The 19,752-nt window shown below is 38.0% G+C and overlaps 3 protein-coding genes and 1 long non-coding RNA gene across 4 annotated transcripts; 2 read left to right on the forward strand and 2 right to left on the reverse strand.

Moving 5' to 3' along the window:
* The first annotated feature begins 130 nt into the window (after positions 1–130).
* Positions 131–2,648, forward strand: LOC148772386 (uncharacterized). The gene is made up of 2 exons (XR_016029049.1): positions 131–1,461; positions 1,785–2,648. It is a non-coding gene; the product is annotated as an uncharacterized LOC148772386 (long non-coding RNA).
* On the reverse strand, positions 278–2,970 carry LOC105957060 (sequence-specific DNA binding transcription factor). Its single transcript, XM_012980978.2, has 2 exons — positions 1,953–2,970; positions 278–886 (listed from the first exon to the last, which is right to left on the reverse strand). The coding sequence occupies exons 1-2, from the start codon at positions 2,649–2,651 to the stop codon at positions 461–463; spliced, it is 1,125 nt and encodes a 374-aa protein (XP_012836432.2). The 5' UTR covers positions 2,652–2,970; the 3' UTR covers positions 278–460.
* Positions 2,971–7,505: 4,535 nt separating this feature from the next.
* On the reverse strand, positions 7,506–10,119 carry LOC105957059 (Eukaryotic aspartyl protease family protein). The gene is made up of 2 exons (XM_012980977.2): positions 9,373–10,119; positions 7,506–8,601 (listed from the first exon to the last, which is right to left on the reverse strand). Exons 1-2 carry the CDS (start codon positions 9,847–9,849, stop codon positions 7,765–7,767), a joined length of 1,314 nt encoding a protein of 437 aa, XP_012836431.2. The 5' UTR covers positions 9,850–10,119; the 3' UTR covers positions 7,506–7,764.
* Positions 10,120–13,347: 3,228 nt separating this feature from the next.
* LOC148772387 (uncharacterized) lies at positions 13,348–19,648 on the forward strand. Its single transcript, XM_088815025.1, has 4 exons — positions 13,348–16,609; positions 18,988–19,166; positions 19,262–19,459; positions 19,502–19,648. Exons 1-4 carry the CDS (start codon positions 13,348–13,350, stop codon positions 19,646–19,648), a joined length of 3,786 nt encoding a protein of 1,261 aa, XP_088671151.1.
* The last annotated feature ends 104 nt before the right edge of the window (positions 19,649–19,752 follow it).

The raw sequence follows: 19,752 nt of genomic DNA on the forward strand, positions 1-19,752 counted from the left end.
GAGTGACTAATTAAACATTTGATTTTGGTACACCTATTTTAATTCCACACAAAGGTGCATACAGTTCAAAAAGGGCACTTTGGTCACATCTCATAGAAATATTCATCATTACATTGAAGTAAACGTGGACTTTGATAAAAACAACTTCATCAATATTATGAAGTACACGCAATATATATTATATTACTTTTCCTCATCTCTCAATTAGTACTCCATTTTATCAATACACCCACATCCCATATGGGATAGTAAACGAGGCCTTAGGGTATACACCATGGAGAGGCATTAATTCATCACAAATCTCCAATTATAATTAGTCATATATAGTTAATATAATACTTTGTTTTCATTTAATTTCATTTCCCCACTACTTAAGTTATAAGTAGCAGGGATTATAACGATATCGATACAGATACAGATATAGATACACAACCACGACGAAAACTATATATATATGACGTCACGTCGGTTTCTTCCAATTATTATCTTGAACGGACGCTTTGGCGAAAAGCTTAGCAATTTGAAGCTGAGTATTGGCAATGATCTCAGTTCTCTTGAGTTCCATTTCACCCCTCTTGGCTTCGGCCTCGATTCTCATTCTCTCGATCTCTCTCATTGTCTCCATTCGCGCTTGTTCCGATCTCACCATCACTTCCGCGAACCATCGAATGCTCTCTCCGATTTCCCAATTATAATCTTCCCTTTTCCGCTTCTTATTATTTGACTTGGCATAATCCTTGTTGCTCTTTAAAGGGACTTTTTTGTTCGGTTTTTCTCTTTCAGTGTAGATTGCGGGTGTGCTGCTGTCTGTGTCGTCTATTATCGGATTCTTTTCGGGTTCTTGATTGGTTAATTTTGGGCCATTGTTAGTGCCATCTCCTTTTCCCTGCAATATGCACCATTAGGCCTTTACATTCAAGTTGAAAAAAAGAAAAAAAAAAGAAGAAAACAAAAAAAGCAAGAGCCCTACTTGATTTGTTAATTAGAATCTTAACTTATAACTTTAAAAAATAAATTGTCCCGTCTAAATTCAAATCTACATATAAAATATTAAACTAGCAAATGTATATTTAATTGTATTGGAGTAACAAATTAAGATTTTATAGTACTAGTATCGAGTGTGTTTTTTTCTTTCTTTTTTTATAACCTATATTTCTGAGCTTCACCCAACTAATTTATATCATGGTAGATATACGTACAATTATGTACGTAAAGATAAATACAATGTAAAACGTGTATTATATAATACTCATAAATTTCATTGTGTAATTTCACTATACTAGAAAGGCGAAATCCCTCACCCTATCACCCCTATCACTTGGCCCGATAAATATTTGATAAAAAGATATATATAAATAATTTCACTATGCTAAACACATATACACACACAAGTGTGTTATTGCGTATAAATCAAAGGTTCAAGATTACTGGTGTATTTGACCGAGTATAGGATTTATAAGGGTGTTTGGCTAAGCTTATAAGATGTTAAATGAAGCTTATAAGATGTTTTAGAGCTTATAAGCTCTTCCAAAGTGTTTGGTAAATTTAAAAAAAAAAGATCTTAATTTTTTTTTTAAAATAAGCTGTTGGAGACCAATTAAGATCTTTTTAAATAAGTACCTCTACCCCACCTTTTTATTTAAGATCTTATAATGAGTAAAAATAGGAAATAAACTCATTATCCAAACACTCTAAAAATTAATCATTAAAATAAGATATAACTATCAGCTCTAAAATCATCTTATTAGACGTAAGAGCTTATCAGCTATTTAAAATAAGTTTAGCCAAACACCCTCTTAATTTAATTAGGATGTCAATTTATTGAAGTCATTAGTCAACTCTTTTCCAAAAAAAAAAAAAGAAAAGTCATTAGTTCCCTCGCCAAAATTCATATAATTACAATTCTACCCCTGCACGCAACCCTGATAAAAAAGTTAATAAAATCCACTAACCTTAGCCAACCGATCACCACCACCAACATCCGAACCACGCGAGTTCTGCTTAACACTTCCCATCTCCACCGCCACCAAAGGAACCGCCGCCACCGCCGTAGACGGCGGCGGCGGAATCTCCACCGGTGGTGGCGGAATCTCCACCGGTGGTGGCTCCACCACCAAAACAGGAGGAGGTCCATTATTATTAATCCCGCGGAGAAGAAGGTCCATGCGAGAGTAAAGCGGCCACGAAGAAGCCGCCGCCGCCGCGTCAGCGGCGGCGGCGGCGGCGGACTCCGAGCGGTACCTCTTCTTCATGGACTCAATCTTGTTCTTGCACTGCGTCTGCGTCTTGGCCGACTTATTATTACCACCACCACCGCCGTCGCCGCCCCTGCAAGAAACATGCTTTGCCACGTCATCCCAATCCTGCCCCTTCAGCTTCGCCCTATTTCTGAGCGTCCATTTAGCCTCGTAAGCCTCCAGTAATGACGAAACTGCCCCTTCACTCCATTCATCTCTCTTCAACCTGTCGTTTGTTGCAGCAGCAGTATTATTATTATTAGTTGCAACTGTAATTATATGTTTTCTTGGGGACTGATCTGTAAATATTATTTCTTTAGGGTTTTGATATGAGGGGGGGAGAGATGGTGGTGGTTGTGGTGGGGTTTCTTGATTTTTGTGATTATGATGATCATGATTATGATCTCTCTCCATCTTTCTCTCTCTCTCTCTCCCTATATCTCTCTCAATCTCTCTCTCTCCTTGACATTTTTTTATACTACACTCTTTTTAGCTGCTAACATGGTAATGAAATATGAAGGGGTTAAAACATAAGTGGTAATAGGGGGACAATGGAGGAGCCACTAGCATTTTTGGGCTATAAGTTTAGACTTTAGAGTGAGAAAAAGGTGAGTATAAATTAGTGGATTATTATTTAGAAAAAAAAAAAAAGAAAGATGGAGAAAATATATAGCCACTAGCTACCTTTGTGTAGATGCTATACTACTACTTAACAATTGGAAAAAAAGAAAAAAAAAAGATAAATTTATAAAGCAATTATAAGTAGTATCTATACCACCATAGGCTGTGGAAAATAATGGTTTGATTAATATATCTAATTGGAAATCATGATAAGAATTTATATTGTTCTACATATATTCCATTTAGATGTTATATGAAGTTCTAACGCGCATTTTCGAACGGTTTTTTTGTCGTCGGAAAAGAAAAAATTATATTCGTAACGGATATATTTGTTAGAAAATGACTTTCTCTTTTAGTGTAGTGGGCATGGAAAGATCATTTAATTTGAAGTCACGTTTTGATCAAGCTCAATGGTTAAAGACTTAATTGGATTTGACTCCATGATGAAATAAAGTTGGAATATACTTTAGTACAGAGTTTTACTTTGCACCTCTGAATTGTGGAAATTATGGGGCGTGTTGTATACACATTCTTGAATTACGAAACGTACTAAATATTTCCCTATATTTTCTGGTCAAACTTACAAAAATATAAAGACATTAGTTTTGTAATGTTTTCTTGTGCAATTACAATTTTACCCCACATGTAATCTATGATAAATATATGTGAATTTTAGTACTTGGAAATATTTCAGCCAAAATAAGATATACTACGTCAGCCGTGTGTCTCTTTCATTGTTTCTCCATCATAACTCATCTTGCAAAAGAATACTTGGATGATTTTTTAAGCAATTGTTTAGCTTATAATATTTTATTAACTCGAGCATATTTTTTTAGGTTATAATCGCATATTATTTTTTAAAATCCATCTTGTAGGTCTGTTTAAAGAGTTTGAATATGTTGGGGGTTTGACTTACATTGAGAGAGATGTTTACCCTGATTCGATGTCCTATTTTGAGATAATTGGTTTAATTAAATAAATTGGGTATCCAGTTACTAATGTGGTTTGTTTAGGATTCCCATATGAAATTTAGCTCATGATGACAACTAGAGTTGAACATTATAGTAAAATTAAAAAGAGAAAAATGAGGAAGAAAGAACTAATTTCAAATAAAAAAAAAGGGTGGAAAATAAAGGTAAAATAATGAGGCACATAAAAGGTTTCAACCCTTACACAATATATATAGCCACCAGAAGGGTAAAAAGTTTAAAAAAAGGTGAAGGCTATAGTAAATATTGGTAATAAGAGAGTTGGCAGGTGACATCAGCATATTTAAACGAAATGAAAACGATGAGGGGTACTTGGTACATTTTGTAATTAAGGGGTGCATTTGCGACACCCCCCTAACTCAGGGGTGCAAAGTGAACTTTGCACTATAATTTATTACATTATGTGATTGTTTTTTTTTTATTGAATTGAATATACGTGCGAGAGTATCAACTCCGACCTTAACTCAACTCGACAAGAATGAGCACTACCTAGCATTTCTCTTTCGTTAAGATTAGTCTAAGGTTCAAATTATGTTCTTTCCCTACTTAAAAAAAAAATCATGTCCATTCCCTCTACCATTTGTTCCAAATAAATTTCAAAAAATGAATAAAAATGAAAAATAAGAATAAAAAGAAATAAAGAGTTATCTAATAGGATTTGATTCATTTACATTCATGTCATTATACACTAAATATAATAAAGCAAAATAAAATTTTAAAAAAATTACTACATGTTCTAAAAGAAAAGAAAAATAAGATTTTGGAAAAAAGTGGAAATCATCTAAAGTGGGTGGTGGCAAATGAAAGAACAAGACTATAGGTGATCTAGTCAAATGATGTAATAATATCACTCCTAACCTTTTTTTTAGTGTCATCTTTTTGTGAGTATATGTGTTGGTTTAGTGTAATAGTGAGAGTGTGAATTTGTGGAATTTGGCAGTATGCTAGCGTTGATATCAAGCCAACCATGACATCCACCCACCCATCCATGGTGGTGGTGGTGGTGGTGGCCGCCATTCACGTGGTGTTGTCACCCACCCCACCCCCCACCCCCCACCCCCCCCCCCTCCCCCCACCCCCCCAAGCCAATAGGAAAACCCCTCAATTATTTAGCTACCCTTTTTCAAGTCTTTTTTTTTTTTCCTTTTTCCTTGTATTTGGTGACCTTTCATCTATGTGGGGGATTAAAAACTAGCATATTTTTTCTAAGGAAAAAAAGTGTCTTTTGTATATAGGCATTCAATCTTAGGAAATCTTTCTTTTCCTAGATACTTTCTTTTATTTTATATATGGCACCTTGCTCTAAATTATATATGATTATAATCTCTTGTGTGTAAAATATGCAACTTGACATCAATGTTCCACTTAGTTTTATTGAGTTCATATTTTGGTCTAATTTATGCTATTTTCGGATCGAAATCGGCAGAAATCTCGGATTTTTTTTTTTTTATGTTTATTTACCTATAATATAAATACATAGTAATACTTATATTATAATTGTGGTTTTTGAAAATAAAAATTGAAATTGTTGAAAATTAAAATCGAATTGAAATTTGGAATCCCATATACATTCTTTCAGATCCAACAAAAATCGAAAAAGTTGAAAATTAAATTTTTCGAAATTCAAAATGAAGAATTTTGTTGCACAATCGACAAAATTTTGGTTCATGATTGAGCTATATAACACTGACACGGAAACGGTGATACGAGAAAACGGAGAAACACACCCGGGATGACGGGATTTTCCAAAAATAATAGGGATACAAGAGTTTGGGGGAAACGTGTAAATATTAAAATCATATGGCTATATTTATAAATATTTTTATGCTACATAAACATATATAAGCTTTTATTTATATATAAATTATTTTTATATATTTTCATAAACATATTCAAAATAAATTTTACCATCAGTTTGCAATTGATCATTAAACCGTGTAAATAATTAGGGAAGTAACAACAATATTTGAACATTTGCCATTCAATTATTCAAACACGTTTCTAACTATTTAGAAATTTCAAAATACCCCCTAAGGTGTCCAGCATGTGTCGGACAGGTAACGTGTCTGAAATACGGAAACTTTAAGAAACCAAAGTTTTCGTGGTACTTATAGTTAATTAGAGATTGTAGTTAATTGACGAGCATTCTCAACTTTCATGGACCAGAACCAACAGTGGGCTGAAAAATGGCTACATCATACCTTACAACATCAAAATTTTGGACTATATATAACATCAAAATCCGGATTATCAACTACTAGAGATATATCCCATCCCAAATAAAAGTCTTTTGGCAATCTTTTATCTACTTTCCTTAACAAATCTTTTAAATAAGTGAGGCAAAGAGATTCTAATCAAAGCGGTTATACACACTATTCTAGCGTATGCAATGGGTTGCTTTAAACTCGTGAAATATTTTGCTAAGGAAATCGAGCAATTAATTTCCTAATTTTGGTGGGAAGATAGTAATGGACGATGCATCCATTGGACATGCGAGTTAGTGAGCTAATAATTGATGGAGAAACAAGCTATTGGAATAATGTTCTAAATAGATAGAGTTTGTTAGAAGAAGATTGGCGGCTTGTTACGTTCATTCCTTCGAGGAAATCGAGAAATGAAGTATACAAATCTGGAACTATAATCAAAATAGGCGGTTCTCTGTCCGAAGTGCTTATCACTTCGCACACCGATTAGGGGAGGAGGTTATAAACTCAACGGCTAGTAGCTCTTCCAGAGGTGAATAAAATATCAGAAAGTGGTTATGGACTATAAACCTTCCAAGTAAAATCAAAATATTTAGATGGCGCACATGCAACTTCTTCCTACTCAAGCAAATGTAATGAAAAAAGGATCGCGGTGGATGACCTATGCATTTATTGTGGAAACAAAGCGGATGGCATATCCCATTGCCTTGCACGATGCTCTTTCTCATGACATGTTTGGGCGAAAAGCAATGTCCCCTGGACAATTAATAAATGGGATGGAGAAATTTTGTTGGACATGATTTTACGCATAAAAAAGTCGACTGAAGCGAGAAAATTTGAGGAATGTTTGTTAATCTGTTGTGCATTATGGTTCTCTCGCAACAAAAATATTTTTGAAGGGCAACCAAGGAAAGATGTGGAAGTAATCCTTTTCGTGTAACAATTATGTCAACCATCTGCTAGGATCCTAAATGTAAACGTAGGAGGTGCAGCTCTTTTGAATCAATATCTTATAGCTCGCTACCTACCACCTCCATCGTCTCTTGCGTGCTCGAACGAGCTGGCGAAATTGTTGCTCGAACATCCCAGAGACGTTGTTTAGCGAACTTGGTACACAAGCTTTCTTTCGGCGAGCTTTTAAAGGAGGTCATATCTTTGATGCACATTAGGTCGGTTGGTCCGATAAATCTCTCTCCACCCATACACTTTGTCCTTACTATATTAAATAAGCCCAATATTAAAAAATTTAGCCCAACTTTACGAAAGTGACCCCATCAATAGGTAGCATAACCCCAAAACTATGACCTTGATCGATCACATAATTTTGGTACACATTTATCATGACCAACTATTCTTCTGGTGGTCAACAGAAAAGATTGTGAATCGAGTACTAAGATCTTGATCATATGTGAAGAAGAGTAAAAAGTAACTTTATGTGTGAGAGTGACACAAGATTTACGAATTCAAAAGCATCCAACAACAGAGTAAAAATCAGCACGCAAAAGCTGTCAGAAAACTGATGAAAATATCACCAACTTCAGACAAAACTAATCCAAACAACCAAACCCGTGACAATTTCCAATTCTAATTTTGGCAACACTGCCCTCACGTTGTTTTCTTTTTTGTTTGTTTTTTGGCCACTGTCGGCATAGAAATTAATTAATCCAAACGAAAACACAAACTAATTAATTAATTCACTTGTTGCGCGTGTCTCTAGCTGCACGCCTCACGCGCCACCCCGAGCCTGGAGTTCGGCACGTCGATGAGTATGCGGTGGTTCTGCTGCTGGAAGCTTGCGATCACGTTCAGGACGGAGTTCACGTTCCCGTCGGGCGCGGCCGCCATCGCCAGGCACGACGTGGTCCCGACGCTGCTCCGGATGACGAAGTTGTCCTGGGGCAGCGTCACGTTCATCCCCGCGAACATGAACGTCACGGTGGGGACGCTGATCGGCGCGCCCGCGTAGCACGTGTCGAACCCGCCGAGCGACGACACCGTGGCGTTCCCCATCCTCCGGCGCACCTCGTCCCTCACGGCGACGTACGCCGGCCTCACCAGGCTCGTGAACACCGTCCCGGAGTCGAACACCGTCCCGGCCCCGGAGACGGGGTCGTACGCGAACGCGGAAGGCGGGATGGCCACCACCCTCCGCCCGACCCTAATGGCGACGAGGTTCACGTAGTAGAGAGACGATCGCCTCGGGTTCCTGAGGAGCGGAGTCGTCTTGATTCTGATTGGCTGGCTGTGTGGGCCCAGCCTCAGGTTGCCGGTGAAGTTGACGGACTTGTAGCTGGGCAGGCAGTACGAGAATGTTGACTGGTAGAGGCTCACGCTCTGTGAAAGTAGCGATAGCGGGCCGCGGCCCAAGCCGAGCAAACCCTGAGCCGGGAAGGATGAGCCGGTGGTTGTGCGGACGCAGCCGAATGTGTAGCCGTGGACGGAGTCGGCTGCGAGTGTGATGTTGTCCTGCGCCAAGGTGGCGGATATGGCTGAGCTGCCGTATGTCACGTTGAAGCCGCAGGCGGCGCCACCGCAGCTCGGGTTGGGTACCTGAGCATTGGATTCTGATTTAAGTCACGTGATTTCTAAACATGATCACGTGTGTTTTCTTTGTAATTTTTTTATTTTATTCCTTTGAAAAGAAAAATCTAGATTCATATTCACAAGGGATTAGTTATGTTGTTTTTTTGTATAATGGATTTATTAGTCTATTACAAATTAGTCAATTAGTCAAATTAAGGGTAAATTACGAAAAAACCACGGACTTCAACTAAAAAATGAAAAACACCATCACCTATTAGCAATTACCAAAAACCCCCTAAGATTTGTTTCCGTTGCGACTTTTCATGATTTTTTTTAATTTCAGGGAATAGACTTTATACAATTTCAGATATTTTCTTCTTATTTCTCACCTATTTAATAGAAGGTATAATAAACTGTACACACTTTCTGTTATAAAATCCGATCAACAGTTAATCTGAGGGGATTAATAGATTGTACACTACAGATAAGCGAGGGTGTTTTTCGTTATTTAACTTAAGTTCAGGGTGTTTTTCGTAATTTACCCTCAAATTCAGGGGTTTTTTCGTAATTTACCCTCAAATTAATTACTAATTAGCAGTGAAGTGGAAGATTAATGTAGTCAGTGTTCACGGGCCACTCTATTATCCTTACAAGAATGATAGCACATAAACAGAACAAACAATAACAGCTGTCAAAATCCAACAGACACTACACCACCAGAACTGGTGGCGCGTAGGCGCGTGACAAGAAAAATAGAACATCGGAAAGATGAAATATTAAATATATAAAATATGTTACCTGGTTGCATTGTGGAGCGCCGCAGGGTAGGGGTTTGAAGGAGGAAGACTTGGCGTAGTTAAAGGTGGCGGAGGAGCAGCCGACGCAGCCGGAGCAGGGGATCCAGGCGGCGTCGTTGCTGGTGTCGACGGCGACGAACAATGTCTGAGCAGGTGTGCCGATCTTGGCCCTGACAACGTAGGTGGGGTTCTGGGTAACCGCCCTGCCGGAGGCTATCGGCACGACGGAGCGGCCGGCGACGAGGCTGGACAGGTACTGCAGCCTGGATTTGTCGTTCGACTGCATTTGCAGCACGGAGTCCTCCCATGAGAGCGCCGCCGCCGCCGCCGCGGTTTTGAACGGGGAGCAGGGGCTGTTGACGTGGAGGACTTGGAGGTTTGAGCCGTGGTCTGTTACGTCACAGCTCGGTGACTGTAGCAACCCCTGTGCTGGTGAGAAGAAGAGAATTGCTAGTGAGAAGAAAAGTGCATTCATCATTGAATCAGGGTTGGGTGGGGGGTGGGGTGGGTGGGGGGGGTGAGGGGTGGGTTAGTGTAGTGAGGGTGATCAGTGGGTTGGTATTTATAGGTGGGAATGTACTTGTTCAGTGTGTGATTGTGTGTTGGGGGTAGGAATGTAAATGTACATTGCGGACACTTTATAATATGTATTATTATTTAATTAATTAATACAATGGTGGGAATGTAATAAATTTGTAATGAGAAAATAGATTGGTACATGCTATGAGGGTTTGAGCAGAAGTAATTACATATTGCAAAAAAAAAAAAAAAAACAATAATAATAATATAAAAATAAACAATATAATTACATGCTTTTTTTTATGGAAGTGGATTTGGCAAATTGAACCGGATCACCAAAGAAGGTCAGACCCAGTTCGACGGTCCATCGCGCAATGAACATAAAAGGGACGGGTTTGAAAGAAGTTATGTCTAGAAGGTTATTTGATTAAAGACACGCTACTCAAGGATACACAAAGAATAAACAGTCCTCGTAAGACCAATCTCATAACTTAAGAGCAACCCATAAACTACGAATTTCGAATATGGAGGATTTTGATTTCGTTATTAAAAAAAAAAATAGATATCCCATAACTAAAGAAAAAGGAGAGACCTACCAATGGTGGGCTCGTGAAATCCTAATTCTATATATACATTTTCGGTACAAGAGATTTTCGGGCACGTTTTCTTACAGTAATTATCTCCCAAAAATCTCAACTCCATTAAAAAATTCTTTTTTGAGGACCTTCTCCGATAAACGAAGGAGATAGATATTGAAGGAAACTTGACTGCATACTAAATTACGTGATCATTTTAATATATTATATATACAAAATTCATAATAACGTTATCTTATTTCTTGGAAAAAGATTGTGACATTCATAGATAACAAAACTGATTTCACTAAAGTATCTCTATCAGAAGTGGATAATGAATTACGTACTTGGATCAAAACATAACATCAAACTAAGTTGTCTCAAATTGTGAGGAAATAGAAGATTATGTAGATTTTTAATAAAATTTCAATCTAGTCCCTACAATTTATAAAATATATATAAAAACAAGTTATTTGTATTAATATTTTTTTTTATCTCGAATTAAGAGCGTCAAATCAAGAATGTGCACACAAGCCTCCAGGGGAGGGGCGGACCCAGGTAAGGTTTTCTTGGGGGGCAGAAATATAGGGGTAATTTAGGAGATAATTTTTTTTTTGTTTTTAGGGACTAAAGTGTACAAAATTAAAAGTTTGGGGGGCGAAAGTGTATAAACTAATACATAAATACCCAAAAAAAAAAACAGCTTAAAAAAAATCTTGGGGGGCGGGTTATTTCTTTGAACACTTGATGAATCTTATTTCTTTGAACACTTGATGAATCTTATTACACCGGGTGAATATTTATCGTTGATCTACACATACCTACGTAAATGTGGGTATACATAAATAGTAACGATTTATTAAGACCCCGTTTGGTTGCCAAGATAAACCATGATTAACTAAATAGGTTAACTTAATTTGATGTTTGGTATCCCCAATAAATTGCCGGGTCGACCCGCCAAAATTATATAATCATGGTTTATCTTGTCTTATCTGGCTTATCTTGCCTTCTAATGAGTTTTTTTTTTGTTGGACGTTGCAAGCTTCAATAAAATAATTGAGTTTTATTAGATTATTTAATCTTATCTTGCCAACCAAACGGGGCCTAAGTGTACTTCATCCGGTATAGCATAGTATAGACCACACAAGGCTCTGCGAGCCTTACTCAAATATTCGTGGATTTGACACGTTGTTGTTCAGCTAAATCTTTTAGCCGATATTTTCGAAAAAAATGAGGGCATAAGCAAATTAATATCAAGTCTACACTCAGTTCCGATTGTTGCCCAAATTTTCTTCTTTAAATTTGGACATGGATGTAAATGAAACTTATGTTTAAAAACTTGTTTTGATGTAATATAACCTTAGTATTTTTGTGAATACAAAAAGGGGAAATTGAAAAGAAAAAAAAATTAAATAAAAAATCAAGGGTGTGCACGTGTACACCATCACACCATACCACCACCTGCTCCCCTAATTTGATGTATAAACGAAAATGAAATCGATGTCAATGCAAGTTTTATTGCACATATTACTTGGTTGATTAAGTATAACAAAATTGAATTTCAAGAACCAACTAAAATCGATCAATATCAGACTTTATATTTGATTTTGATTATTGAAAATTAAATGATCAAGGTTAAAATCTTGGTATTCATCCAATTTTTTATTTCTAATAATTAAAGCTTGAATTTAAAAAAAAAAAATAAGGAAGGAATAATTCTAGTGATGTGGGGCTGAAATTGTATAGGGTTATTTGAAAACCTTACTACATTGTATTCCATTTATTTATTTATTTCAATTCAACTTTGCGTGTGATATATGATATGATGGCATATCCTAGATCCTAATGCATTTGACGGTGCAGTCACGTGCGAAGTGATAATATTTTGAGGCATAGTTCACTTTGAACCTCTGTATTATCGGTTGTGTTCCATTCATACCCCTCAATTACAAAATGTATCAAATACATACTGTTGGCGCCATATTTCCGACCATTGAAGATCGAGGAAATCCGCCAAGTTTTGGAATTAAAAGATTGGCAAAGATTTGTTTCCATATTTATTTTGGAATTTATTAGAGTCCTATTCTTATAATACTTCTATTAGGACTTAGATTTATTTCCATGTATTTCATTCTAGTTAGGTATCTTTTGTACTTATCTAGAATAGAAGTAGAAATCAACTAGGATTCTATTACCTAGTTAAATAGATTTCTTGGGGTTCAAGTTAGGTCTTAGGGCTTATTTTCGTGGCTATATAAGCCTCCAAGACATACAAGAACCGTGGGCATTATTTGGGAGAAAAACCTCTTCATAGCATCGAAGTTTTGCCAAGGCGTTCTGCGGAGCAGGACTGTGCCATCGTTGCACAGTGCCAACATATACAGATTTGCTGTATAGATCGCAAGGGAGATCAGCCGCGTTTTCTGAAGGGAGTTCAGGCTTGAAGAAAGTTCAAGGCACGCGGGTGGAGCTGCTGTTGGAAGAAACACGAAGTTCGAGTTGTGTACAAGAACGGCATATTACATAAAGAGGGAGTCTTTAGTGTTTTTAATAAGTCCTATTAATGTACACTGTAAATCTGAACTAGTGAAATCGTGTTTGCAGGTCCACGTGGATGTAGGGCACATTTGTGTCTGAACCACATTAATTCCTTGTGTTCATTTATTTGCTTTAAGTAGTTTATAACTGTGTTAACACAAGAATTATAGTTGTAACTGAATACTGTTTCCACAACTTAACTGTTACAACTTAGGTTAATTGATTTCTATAGGCATATAAATCAACAATTGGCATCAAGAGCCTCTCACTAGATAAACATAGTGTGTGATTTTGGGAATTTGATTTATTTGCCATTTTCTTCCATAGGTACTATGAATGCTCATATGGCAGGCGGTTCCACGACTCGCCCACCACTGCTTACTGGAACCAATTACTCTTATTGGAAGACCAAGATGAAGATGTTCATCAAGTCAATGGATGAAGACGCATGGCGCACAGTTCTGACTGGCTGGAAACGACCTGTTGCCACAGATGAAAAAGGAATTCAAACTGAGAAACATGAAAAAGACTGGAGCAAAACTGAACAGATTGCCGCAAATATGAATTCCAAAGCATTGAATGCCATATTCAATGGAATTGATATCAATCAATTCAAAATCATCTCAGCGTGTGAGTGTGCCAAGGAAGCATGGGAAAAACTTCAAACAGCCTATGAGGGGACTACCTCTGTTAGATTATCAAAACTTCAGATGCTTGCTACTCGTTTTGAGGATCTTCGGATGGAGGAAACTGAAACCGTGAGCGATTTCAACTCCAAATTATGCGACATCGCAAATGAAGCCCATGGCCTCGGTGAAACTTACCCTGAAGTAAAACTTGTTCGTAAAGTGCTGAGATCTATGCCAGACCGGTTCGCATATAAGGTCACTGCTATAGAGGAAGCAAGTGATGTGGACTCATTGCGGCTTGAAGATCTGATCGGAAATCTACAGACCTTTGAAAACAAGCTGAACATCAGTAGAATGGATAAAGAGAGAAAAATCGCTTTACAAACTGTGTCTGTTGTGACACCATCCGTGCCCTCAGCTCCCATGACAGCACTCGAAGTCAAGCTTACAAAATCCATGTCTCTAATAGCCAAAAACTTCGGAGAACTCGTGAAAATGAATGGACATCCCAGAAGTCCTACAAACAAGCGAGAAGTTAGGAAGGGGATTCGATGTAGAGAATGTCGTGGCTATGGTCATATTCAATCTGAATGTGCAAACACTCAGAAGAAGCAAGGAAAATCACTTGCTACAACCTGGAGTGACGATAACTTTGAATCTGATGATGAAAGTGAAGCAAGTGATGCTGAAACTAGTATTGACTTCTGTGGTACATGCAGGGTTACTGACGTGACACAAGATGTTGTCACATGCACTGAACCACCACACCTCAGGTATGCTACTCGTAATCTCGTGAATCATAGAAATTTAAACACAATTTTTTTGCCCACAGGAGAAGAAGATTCAGAGGATGATGAAGAATGCTCCATTGAGATGATTCAACAGCAACTGAATGATCTTCTAAAGAAATGTCATGAGGTTAGTGATGAAAACAAGCGTTTGAAGGAGAAAGTAAAGGAACTGGAAGAGGAGAATGAAACAGTTAAAGTCAACCTGAAGGCCAAAATCGATGAGCTTGAGTTGGAAAATGAGGCACTGGAGGTAAAACATGATTTTGCTTTGAAAGATATTGACAATCTAAAAGAATTGTTGAGACATTTGCGAAACAACGATTGCAATAAGACAAGGCAGATCAAGAAAAATCCTCCTTCAATGAAAACTGCTGAACCCTGCCTCAACCTGAAGTGTGACAACTCCCCTGTCGCAACAACGTTAGAGGCGTCAGTCAGTAAGTTAAATCGCACTACGATTCTTCCTTCAAAAAGGTTAGATGAAATTTTAAATGCTCATCCCTCAAATCCTGATAAACTTGGTCTTGGCTATATTGGGAGTAAGTTCGATAGTAAACCTAATCCAAATCGAAAAATTAATTTTGTGAATAATACTGTCAACCCTACTTCACAACATGTTGCCTCACAGTCTTATACAAAAAAGTTTGTGCCAACTTGTCATTTCTGTCACAAAGTAGGACATGTTAGGCCAAAATGCTTTAAAAGATGGAAATTGATAAATAAGAGTTTAGCATATCAATCATCCAATTCCGCTGCATGGGATCACAATTCCCAAAGAAGATACTCTGATAATAAATGGATGAATAAGTATAATGCAAACTGCTTTCCTGCTATTCTTTCTTTAAAAGCATGTACTACGAACTCTTGGTATTTTGATAGTGGTTGCTCCAAGCATATGACAGGTGTACCTAATTACTTGAAGAACCTGCATAATGTGTCTGGTGGACAAGTTACTCTTGGTGATGGAAACAAGGCCTTTGTGAAAGGAGAAGGTAACTTGGATGTTGGAGGATTACCTAACCTTGACAACGTTCTGTATGTAGAGGGTTTGAAATCAAACCTACTCAGCGTAAGTCAGCTATGTGATCTATACGACTCAGTGTTGTTCACCAAGCGTAAGTGTGAAGTGTTTGATCGAAACCACAGGTGTGTTCTATCTGGTTATAGATCCTCTGATAATTGTTATAAAATTGATCAAACTGACCAAGTTGAACAGTGTCCCCTCACCACCTCTGATATCACAGATATGTGCTGTCATCGACTGGGGAATTTGAATTTTCAGGATCTAACACGAAATATTAATGCAGGTTGTGTGAAAGGTGTTCCCCAACTAAACTCCAATACACCAGATTTATGTGGCAAATTTCTAATGGGGAAACAAACTGAGAGTATTGGAAGAGAAATACCAGAAGACAAAATCACAGAAGTATCAGTACCGACATCTTATGTCACAACTGAAAATGTTACCCCTGGTAAAGAAGGTATGAAAACTTGTAATAAGCCCAAGGTTGACTACCAGGAAATGGTCAGGTATGTCTATCTCACTTCCACTGTTGAACCAAAAAACATCAAAGAATCGATTCTTGATGAATTTTGGGTGTTAGCCAAGCTTGAGGAACTTGAGCAGTTTTCTCGAAATGACATGTGGGAACTGGTTCTGAGCAATGAAAAGGTAAAGCAACTAGATGATGAGATATTTATCTCACAGAGCAAATATGCCAATAACGTGGTAAGTAAATTTGGGTTGAAAAAGGCAAAGCCTTTAACAACACCAATGACCTCAATTGAGAAGTTGGGACGAGATTGTGATGGCACAGACGTTGATTCCACAATATACAAGAGCTTGATAGGAAATTTGTTTTATCTTTCTGCTAGTCGATATGATATTTGTTTCAGCGTAGGTATTTGTGCTTGGTACCAAGCAAGCCCTAAAGAGAGTCATTTGAGTGTTGTAAAGCGCATTATCAGAAATGTTAGTAGAACTCCCAAATTGAGAAAATGGTATTCAAAAGATACTAACAATTGTCTTGCAGGGAATAGTGATGCTGACTGGACAGGATATGTGGATGACAGAAGAAGCATCATAGGAGGTTGTGTCTACATGGGTAACAATTTGGTATCTTTGTACAGTAAGAAACAAAATTCCATTTCCTTATCTAATGTTGCGTGTGAGTACATAGCTGCAGGTAGTTGTTGCACTCAACTTCTTTGGATGCAACATATGTTAAATGCCTATGGCTTTCATGAAAAACTCCTGCATATCTTCTGTGATAATGAAAGTGCTATAAATATCTCAAAAAACCCTGTCCAACATTCTCGAACCAAACACATAGATCTTCGACACCATTTCATCAGGCAATTAGTTGAGCAGAAACGTGTGACTATAGATTATGTGTCCACAGACAATCAACTAGCTGATATTTTCACAAAGCCTCTTGATTTCCTTAGGTTTGATTCCTTGCGTAAAGCGCTTGGAATTTTCCATGTGCAAAACTGAATTTTCTATGATAGTGCAATTAATGTTTGTGTCCGGATTGCACTTGAATTCTTTAATCGGACATTATATGTGTCACCTAAATGTGACATCATTGTTTTTGGACTAGGAATCATTGAAGGTTCATTTTGACTAATTGTTTGTGTGTTAGTTTTTGTGAATTAATTTTTGTTTCCACAGATAACCATAATAGAAGTGTGCTGCCCCCTCTATCGGGAGTGATCAATGACTAAGACCTCATTCATCTCAAAGATCATACCTCTATTGGGAGAATTATGCTACCGCATATGCATCTCTGACTTCTATTTAAAAGCTATGTGGATTCTTAGGGAGGTTGCCCTCCTAATGTTTGCTTGAACATCATATCAACAAAAAAAAAGGGAGGAGAAGAAAAATAGTTCGAATTCAAAAAAAAAAAAAAAAAAAGGAGGAGAAGAAGAAGAAAAATAGTCCAAAATTCAAAAAAAAAAAAAAAAAAACAAAAAAAAAAAGGTTGGGATGATATTCAAGCATATATTAGGAAATTCTCCTTGAAGTACACGATCGAATTGCTGTGCTAATCGCATGCGCATTCATAACCCTAATAATATTACCTAAATTATGGTTTATTGAGTATGGTCATGGGGTTATAGTCATATCGTGCATCCAAGAGCTTGATCGGTGGCCTTCTATTGTGATTTTCTTTAAGATTATAAAATTAATTCATGAAAACCAAGCCCTCAATCTTTTAATCTTGTGATCTTCTTGATTATCTTTTCCTTAAAAGATGTGATTTTTTTCTTTCTTTCAAATTTTTTGGGCTTTGTGAATTTTTTTGGCTACTAGTTGTCTCTGGCCACGTGTCTATGGCCATGTCATCTGCCTCCTCTATTTTTTGTTGTTTCGTGTGGAGAATATCTTGTTTGTTATTGGTCACGGATTTTGTGGGATCTTCTTCTGATTTGAAAATATTCGGTATTTGAAGAGTCCTCTCTTTTTCTGCCTCTTTTCTCGATCTCTGTGCTTTAAATATCTGCCCCTTCTAGGGTTTCTGAGTTTATTGTGGCCTCTGGCTGACTGTTGGTACATGGCTGTCTTGATACGTGATATGTTTGAATCTCTGAAGAAACGTTTGGGAATATATCATGATATTTGTGGGATCTGTTATCATCCTATCTTTTGGGCTTCTAGGATTTCTCAATATTTCTTACACTCGACCTCTCTCTCCAATATCTCTCTATGTTTTTCAAAAGCTACTCGTCTCTTCTCTTCTCTGTGCTCCACAGATTTACTACGGAAAGAGACAAATCAGTCGAGGGGTCTGAAATGAGGAAGCACAAACAACTGTCCATCGCCATCCGACAAGAAGTCTGGAAAAACGTCAAGGTCTGTGACGACAACAGTGGTCTCTGTAGTTCCCATCTCTCTCGTGGCAACAATACCGGAGCCCATACACATGTGCAGTCACCAGCCCCAAGCTCCAAATAAGGTGTTGTCTCTGATCCGCTGGACAATATTATGTTTGAAAGTGATCCTTCCATGTCTAAGCCAGAAGATGTTGGTGGTGAATTAAGACCATGTCGCAATTGAAGAAGTTACTTTCAGCACCCATGCGCAGCTTCGCCGGCCTCAAAGGAAGTTTGAGAGCAATTATGGTCTTGAGGATGAGTCATACGCTTCGAGTGGCCACCAATCTCTTTCTGAGCAGACTTATGCTACCTTTACTGCCGTACATCCAACTAGATCTGAGTCATCAAAATCTTCACGGAATCCTAACTTTCTGTTGATTCTCCGTTGTTGGGTCTCGCGGTTACTTGCGAAGGGAAATTTTTCAATGTGGCTCCTGAATTGAATAAAGATTTTTACCGGTGTTAGAATCAAATTACTGTTAAGCCCTTTGTGTCAATGACACCATAGCCGTTGTGATCACTGTATGCTGGGTTTCACTGAAGCGTCACTCATGCCGTTTTTATCAACATTGGGGAGTACATCTTTGCTCAAAATGGAGCTCTTGCTAACTCTCGCACAAAATGTTGGAATGTCTGTCTTTTCCCTCGTTGATCTATCACTCGCTGTCACAACATTTCTTAGTGGGAACTACAGCTTCTATGCTTGAACGACCAATCACTATTCATCCTAAGGTATTGGTTGGGCATTTTGATGATCCTCAAGAAGATTATTTGTCTGTGGTCCAGGTTGCTCTCAAGGCGAACAAGAGTTTACTTAATGACTCTGCCTCTATGACCTCTACTGTTGCTCCTGAAATTTGTGTATCAACGAGGATTTTACAAAACTTCACATTGGTGTGTTAGCCAATTCCTGAACCGAGCGTGAGCATTTGTCGTTTCCTTCACTGATCTATCAGCTCTTGATCAAACAAGGCCTGTCCAATCGTGATGCCACTCTGTTGGATCCTCCTGGCCGTCCAATCATTATCCATGGTAAGGTCCTTTATGAACATTTTGCTGATTTGCCTCCTGTCGATCCTTCTGCTGTTCAGACGGCCCCTCGCGCGAAAAAGACTCCCATTGTCTCTGCCTCTGTTCTGCCGCCAGTTGATGTGGTTACCAAAGATGCGCTCACCCGTTTTTAGGAGTCTATCCAGGCTCAGCTTGCTCAGGGATTTTCGTCTATTCAGTACCAGCTGCTTACGACTTTGGCACAGTCTGGTCAGAAAGGGGGAGTAGCAACAACTCCAGATGCGTCTAGCAGTTCTCATGATAATGATCTGCTCTCCGACTATGATTATTAAGGGAAGTTTCCTTGAAAAACCCTTTTTGTTGTCCTTTTAGGACTGTTATTGTTATGATTACTTCCCTACCTTTTGGATATCACCTTGGTTATCTTTATTTTGTG

The sequence above is a fragment of the Erythranthe guttata genome, chromosome 2 (genome assembly GCF_056151865.1).
Source record: "Erythranthe guttata isolate IM_541 chromosome 2, IM_541, whole genome shotgun sequence".
In the NCBI taxonomy this organism is placed as follows: Eukaryota; Viridiplantae; Streptophyta; class Magnoliopsida; order Lamiales; family Phrymaceae; genus Erythranthe; species Erythranthe guttata.

Excerpts from the sequence above, each read along its gene's own strand:
- LOC105957060 (XM_012980978.2), bottom strand. The coding sequence starts at position 2,651 with ATGGAGAGAGATCATAATCATGATCATCATAATCACAAAAATCAAGAA. Across the intron at positions 887-1,952 it reads GTGGTGATCGGTTGGCTAAG|GGAAAAGGAGATGGCACTAA; the intron begins GTTAGTGGATTT and ends TGCATATTGCAG.
- LOC148772387 (XM_088815025.1), top strand. The coding sequence starts at position 13,348 with ATGGCAGGCGGTTCCACGACTCGCCCACCACTGCTTACTGGAACCAAT. Across the intron at positions 19,167-19,261 it reads CTGTTGCTCCTGAAATTTGT|CTCTTGATCAAACAAGGCCT; the intron begins GTATCAACGAGG and ends CTGATCTATCAG. Across the intron at positions 19,460-19,501 it reads TTCTGCCGCCAGTTGATGTG|GCTCAGCTTGCTCAGGGATT; the intron begins GTTACCAAAGAT and ends GAGTCTATCCAG.
- LOC105957059 (XM_012980977.2), bottom strand. The coding sequence starts at position 9,849 with ATGATGAATGCACTTTTCTTCTCACTAGCAATTCTCTTCTTCTCACCA. Across the intron at positions 8,602-9,372 it reads GCGCTCCACAATGCAACCAG|GTACCCAACCCGAGCTGCGG; the intron begins GTAACATATTTT and ends TCCAATGCTCAG.